Consider the following 6,829-nt stretch of genomic DNA (forward strand, 5'->3'; position numbering starts at 1 on the left):
TTCACTGTTACACATAAACATGTCTGTCTATCTGTTTCTATCTGTCTGTCTAGCTGTATGTTTATCTCTGTCTCTGCTTATCTGTCTTTCTGTGTTTCTGTCTTCCTGTCTCTCTACTTGTCTGTCTCAGAGAGAGAGCCGCTCACGAACCAACAGGTATTACACACGATGCAGAGGCGTCACGTCTGATTCCTGTACAAGTGAAAATGTGTATTACTTTCCAGTCGCGCTTATTATGCCTTATATCTACAAGCATAGTATAGCACTTTGTCTGGATTTTTTGGGTTATCCAAGGTAATTTACACTATGTGTAACTGTATTTATGTGTACCTGTGAGACAGATAGACAGACAGACACACAGATAGACAGACATAGTCAGATACAGACAGGAGACAGAGACAGCCAAAGCAAATCAGCCAGCCAGCTGGTCACCCAACCAGCCAGCCTGCCGAACATGTATTACACGTGTTCCAGAATTGTTTCTCTTTACTTAGGGCATATGTTACAGAACATTCTGGCAGGATGACACTACCAGTGGTATCAAAATTGAAAGGATGTAACACATTGGTTATTACTGAGGTTTTTGATATTTCCTTGGTATCTCCTGCGAGTGGCGGCATATCTGAAGTTCGCTCCTAACTCGGATTTTGGCTTGCAACTCAAAGCAAAAACTTGACAGAGCGACACCTCGTAACTAAAAAAACTCATAAGTTGAGGCACTCGAAAGTCAAGGTACCAACTGTACACTCTCAGAAATGCAGCAATTAAATAAAGGTTAATATATTTTGCTTTCTTAAGTCACTCTACCTAAAGAGAAAGCAGCCAAGGTAATAAAAAAAATTGCTACCTCTTGTAAACGTTGATTAATAATTTTGATGATCTCAGCCCTAGTATAGGGTGGAAAGTGGAGCAGCTTGGGCTTGAATGAAGGTCGTGCCTGGAGGCGAGGCAGGATGCGATCAGTGAGATCCAGAGAGTTGGCAATGCCCACCAGCACCAGTGTGGAGCCTGCTAGAGATGGCCACTCAAATATTGTGTACAACACTTCCTGATTCTTGCTATCCAGTTGATCCACTTCATCAAGCATAATCAATCTATAATGATCAAAATCATAACTGGATATAAAGTAATTACAAACGTTATCATCCAACGCAATTATATATAATATTCTAACACTGAATTTTTAAAGTTACCAACAGAGAACAATAAAAATAGAGAATATTTGATCCAAGTGGTCACAATGTCTTCTTGCTCCCACACAACTGTGTACAAATTAAGTTTGTTTCCTTCAGGTTAAAAGAACATACCATGATGTGAGCCATACAACCATGATACTGAACACAGCATTGTTGCAAGCAGCATTATATTGTTGCAAGCAGTATTACATTGTTGCAAGCATTACATTGTTGCAAGCAGCATTACATTGTTGCAAGCAGCATTACATTGTTGCAAGCAGCATTACATTGTTGCAAGCAGCATTACATTGTTGCAAGCAGCATTACATTGTTGCAAGCAGCATTACATTGTTGCAAGCAGCATTACATTGTTGCAAGCAGCATTACATTGTTGCAAGCAGCATTACATTGTTGCAAGCAGCATAACATTGTTGCAAGCAGCATAACATTGTTGAAAGCAGCATTAATTGTTGCAAGCAGCATTACATTGTTGCAAGCAGCATTACATTGTTGCAAGCAGCATTACATTGTTGGAAGCAGCATTACATTGTTGCAAGCAGCATTACATTGTTGCAAGCAGCATTACATTGTTGCAAGCAGCATTACATTGTTGCAAGCAGCATTACATTGTTGCAAGCAGCATTACATTATTGCAAGCAGCATTACATTATTACAAGCATTACATTGTTGCAAGCAGCATTACATTATTGCAAGCAGCATTACATTGTTGCAAGCAGTATTACATTATTGCAAGCAGCATTACATTGTTGCAAGCAGCATTACATTGTTGCAAGCAGCATTACATTGTTGCAAGCAGCATTACATTATTGCAAGCAGCATTACATTATTGCAAGCAGCATTACATTATTGCAAGCATTACATTGTTGCAAGCAGCATTACATTGTTGCAAGCAGTATTACATTATTGCAAGCAGCATTACATTGTTGCAAGCAGTATTACATTGCAAGCAGCATTACTTTGTTGCAAGCAGCATTACATTGTTGCAAGCAGCATTACATTGTTGCAAGCAGTATTACATTGCAAGCATTACATTGTTGCAAGCAGTATTACATTATTGCAAGCAGCATTACATTGTTGCAAGCAGCATTACATTGTTGCAAGCAGCATTACATTATTGCAAGCAGCATTACATTGTTGCAAGCAGCATTACATTGTTGCAAGCAGCATTATATTGTTGCAAGCAGCATTACATTGTTGCAAGCAGCATTACATTGTTGCAAGCAGCATTACATTGTTGGAAGCAGCATTACATTGTTGGAAGCAGCATTACATTGTTGGAAGCAGCATTACATTGTTGGAAGCAGCATTACATTGTTGGAAGCAGCATTACATTGTTGCAAGCAGCATTACATTGTTGCAAGCAGCATTACATTGTTGCAAGCAGCATTACATTGTTGGAAGCAGCATTACATTGTTGCAAGCAGCATTACATTGTTGCAAGCAGCATTACATTATTGCAAGCAGTATTACATTGTTGGAAGCAGCATTACATTGTTGCAAGCATTACATTGTTGCAAACAGCATTACATTGTTGCAAACAGCATTACATTGTTGCAAGCAGCATTACATTGTTGCAAGCAGCATTACATTGTTGCAAGCAGCATTACATTGTTGCAAGCAGCATTACATTGTTGCAAGCAGTATTACATTGTTGCAAGCATTACATTGTTGCAAGCAGCATTACATTATCATTGTAGACAACACAATAATTCAATAAGATACAGGCAATACTTGCAAATATTCATCACTTGTTTTTCATATAAGAGTTAAATTTATATATATATGATGACACTGTGCTCTTGGGAGATTCTGAAGAGAAGTTGCAGAGATTGGTGGATGAATTTGGTAGGGTGTGCAAAAGAAGAAAATTAAAAGTGAATACAGGAAAGAGTAAGGTTATGAGGATAACAAAAAGATTAGGTGATGAAAGATTGAATATCAGATGGGAGGGAGAGAGAGTATGGAGGAGGCGAATGTATTCAGATATTTGGGAGTGGACGTGTCAGCAGATGGGTCTATGAAAGATGAGGTGAATCATAGAATTGATGAGGGGAAAAGAGTGAGTGGTGCACTTAGGAGTCTGTGGAGACAAAGAACTTTGTCCTTGGAGGCAAAGAGGGGAATGTATGAGAGTATAGTTTTACCAACGCTCTTATATGGGTGTGAAGCATGGGTGATGAATGTTGCAGCGAGGAGAAGGCTGGAGGCAGTGGAGATGTCATGTCTGAGGGCAATGTGTGGTGTGAATATAATGCAGAGAATTCGTAGTTTGGAAGTTAGGAGGAGGTGCGGGATTACCAAAACTTTTGTCCACAGGGCTGAGGAAGGGTTGTTGAGGTGGTTCGGACATGTAGAGAGAATGGAGCGAAACAGAATGACTTCAAGAGTGTATCAGTCTGTAGTGGAAGGAAGGCGGGGTAGGGGTCGGCCTAGGAAAGGTTGGAGGGAGGGGGTAAAGGAGGTTTTGTGTGCGAGGAGCTTGGACTTCCAGCAGGCATGCGTGAGCGTGTTTGATAGGAGTGAATGGAGACAAATGGTTTTTAATACTTGACGTGCTGTTGGAGTGTGAGCAAAGTAACATTTATGAAGGGATTCAGGGAAACCGGCAGGCCGGACTTGAGTCCTGGAGATGGGAAGTACAGTGCCTGCACTCTGAAGGAGGGGTGTTAATGTTGCAGTTTAAAAACTGTAGTGTAAAGCACCCTTCTGGCAAGACAGTGATGGAGTGAATGATGGTGAAAGTTTTTCTTTTTCGGGCCACCCTGCCTTGGTGGGAATCGGCCAGTGTGATAATAAAAAAAAATATATATATAATATATATATATATATATATTATATATACACCTACCATCCGACTTACGACCTGCTCGACTTATGACCACTCGGTTTACGACCGTGTTTTTTATGCCAATTTTCTGGGAAATAAACAACTATTTGTGTTGTACACAGTGTTTATCCTACACCTTACAGTATAAAATACAGTACTAACAACATAAAAAGTAAAGTAAAACATGAAATACCAAAATAAAACAATAAAATAAAGTCATTACAAAGATGTTTTGTTGATATTCAGTAGTAAAGTTCGACTTACGGCCATTTCGACTTACGACCGGTTTCTCGGAACCGAACTCGGTCGTAAGTCGGATGGTAGGTGTATATATATATATATATATATATATATATATATATATATATATATATATATATATATATATATATATATATATATAAGAATAAGAAGAAGAAAATTGTCAAAGTGGGAAGTCTGAATGTGCGTGGATGTTGTGCAGATGATAAGAAAGAGATGATTGTGGATGTTATGAATGAGAAGAAGCTGGATGTCCTGGCTTTAAGTGAAACAAAGCTGAAGGGGGTGGGAGAGTTTCAGTGGAGAGGAATAAATGGGATTAGGTCAGGGGTTTCAAATAGAGTTAGAGCTAAAGAAGGAGTAGCAATAATGTTGAAGGATAAGCTATGGCAGGAAAAGAGGGACTATAAATGTATTAATTCAAGGATTATGTGGAGTAAAATAAAGATTGGATGTGAAAAGTGGGTTATAATAAGCGTGTATGCACCTGGAGAAGAGAGAAGTGTAGAGGAGAGAGAGAGATTTTGGGAAATGTTGAGTGAATGCGTGGGGAGTTTTGAATCAAGTGTGAGAGTAATGGTGGTTGGGGATTTTAATGCTAAAGTGGGTAAAAATGTTATGGAGGGAGTAGTAGGTAAATTTGGGGTGCCAGGGGTAAATGTAAATGGGGAGCCTTTAATTGAGCTATGTGTAGAAAGAAATTTGGTAATAAGTAATACATATTTTATGAAAAAGAGGATAAATAAATATACAAGGTATGATGTAGCACGTAATGAAAGTAGTTTATTAGATTATGTATTGGTGGATAAAAGGTTGATGAGTAGGCTCCAGGATGTACATGTTTATAGAGGGGCAACTGATATATCGGATCATTATTTAGTTGTAGCTACAGTTAGAGTAAGAGGTAGATGGGAAAAGAGGAAGGTGGCAACAACAAGTAAGAGGGAGGTGAAAGTGTATAAACTAAGGGAGGAGGAAGTTCGGGTGAGATATAAGCGACTATTGGCAGAAAGGTGGGCTAGTGCAAAGATGAGTAGTGGGGGGGTTGAAGAGGGTTGGAATAGTTTTAAAAATGCAGTATTAGAATGTGGGGCAGAAGTTTGTGGTTATAGGAGGGTGGGGGCAGGAGGAAAGAGGAGTGATTGGTGGAATGATGAAGTAAAGGGTGTGATAAAAGAGAAAAAGGTAGCTTATGAGAGGTTTTTACAAAGCAGAAGTGTTATAAGAAGAGCAGAGTATATGGAGAGTAAAAGAAAGGTAAAGAGAGTGGTGAGAGAGTGCAAAAGGAGAGCAGATGATAGAGTGGGAGAGGCACTGTCAAGAAATTTTAATGAAAATAAGAAAAAATTTTGGAGTGAGTTAAACAAGTTAAGAAAGCCTAGGGAAAATATGGATTTGTCAGTTAAAAACAGAGTAGGGGAGTTAGTAGATGGGGAGATGGAGGTATTGGGAAGATGGCGAGAATATTTTGAGGAACTTTTAAATGTTAAGGAAGAAACAGAGGCAGTAATTTCATGCACTGGTCAGGGAGGTATACCATCTTTTAGGAGTGAAGAAGAGCAGAATGTAAGTGTGGGGGAGGTACATGAGGCATTACGTAAAATGAAAGGGGGTAAAGCAGCTGGAACTGATGGGATCATGACAGAAATGTTAAAAGCAGGGGGGGATATAGTGTTGGAGTGGTTGGTACTTTTGTTTAATAAATGTATGAAAGAGGGGAAGGTACCTAGGGATTGGCAGAGAGCATGTATAGTCCCTTTATATAAAGGGAAAGGGGACAAAAGAGACTGTAAAAATTATAGAGGAATAAGCTTACTGAGTATACCAGGAAAAGTGTACGGTAGGGTTATAATTGAAAGAATTAGAGGTAAGACAGAATGTAGGATTGCGGATGAGCAAGGAGGTTTTAGAGTGGGTAGGGGATGTGTAGATCAGGTGTTTACATTGAAGCATATATGTGAACAGTATTTAGATAAAGATAGGGAAGTTTTTATTGCATTTATGGATTTAGAAAAGGCATATGATAGAGTGGATAGAGGAGCAATGTGGCAGATGTTGCAAGTATATGGAATAGGTGGTAAGTTATTAAATGCTGTAAAGAGTTTTTATGAGGATAGTGAGGCTCAGGTTAGGGTGTGTAGAAGAGAGGGAGACTACTTCCCGGTAAAAGTAGGAGGTCTTAGACAGGGATGTGTAATGTCACCATGGTTGTTTAATATATTTATAGATGGGGTTGTAAAGGAAGTAAATGCTAGGGTGTTTGGGAGAGGGGTGGGATTAAATTATGGGGAATCAAATTCAAAATGGGAATTGACACAGTTACTTTTTGCTGATGATACTGTGCTTATGGGAGATTCTAAAGAAAAATTGCAAAGGTTAGTGGATGAGTTTGGGAATGTGTGTAAAGGTAGAAAGTTGAAAGTGAACATAGAAAAGAGTAAGGTGATGAGGGTGTCAAATGATTTAGATAAAGAAAAATTGGATATCAAATTGGGGAGGAGGAGTATGGAAGAAGTGAATGTTTTCAGATACTTGGGAGTTGACG

At 39.0% G+C, this 6,829-nt stretch overlaps 1 protein-coding gene across 1 annotated transcript in view; it reads right to left on the minus strand.

Moving 5' to 3' along the window:
• Cdc6 (Cell division cycle 6) overlaps positions 1 to 6,829 on the minus strand; it is a 78,035-nt gene that overhangs the window by 26,559 nt on the left and 44,647 nt on the right. The window contains exon 6 of the mRNA XM_070104678.1: positions 848 to 1,094. Within this exon, the coding sequence (XP_069960779.1) occupies positions 848 to 1,094 (247 nt within the window). The remainder of the gene's footprint in view (positions 1 to 847; positions 1,095 to 6,829) is intronic.

This window comes from Cherax quadricarinatus, chromosome 93, assembly GCF_038502225.1.
Source record: "Cherax quadricarinatus isolate ZL_2023a chromosome 93, ASM3850222v1, whole genome shotgun sequence".
NCBI classification, from domain to species: Eukaryota; Metazoa; Arthropoda; class Malacostraca; order Decapoda; family Parastacidae; genus Cherax; species Cherax quadricarinatus.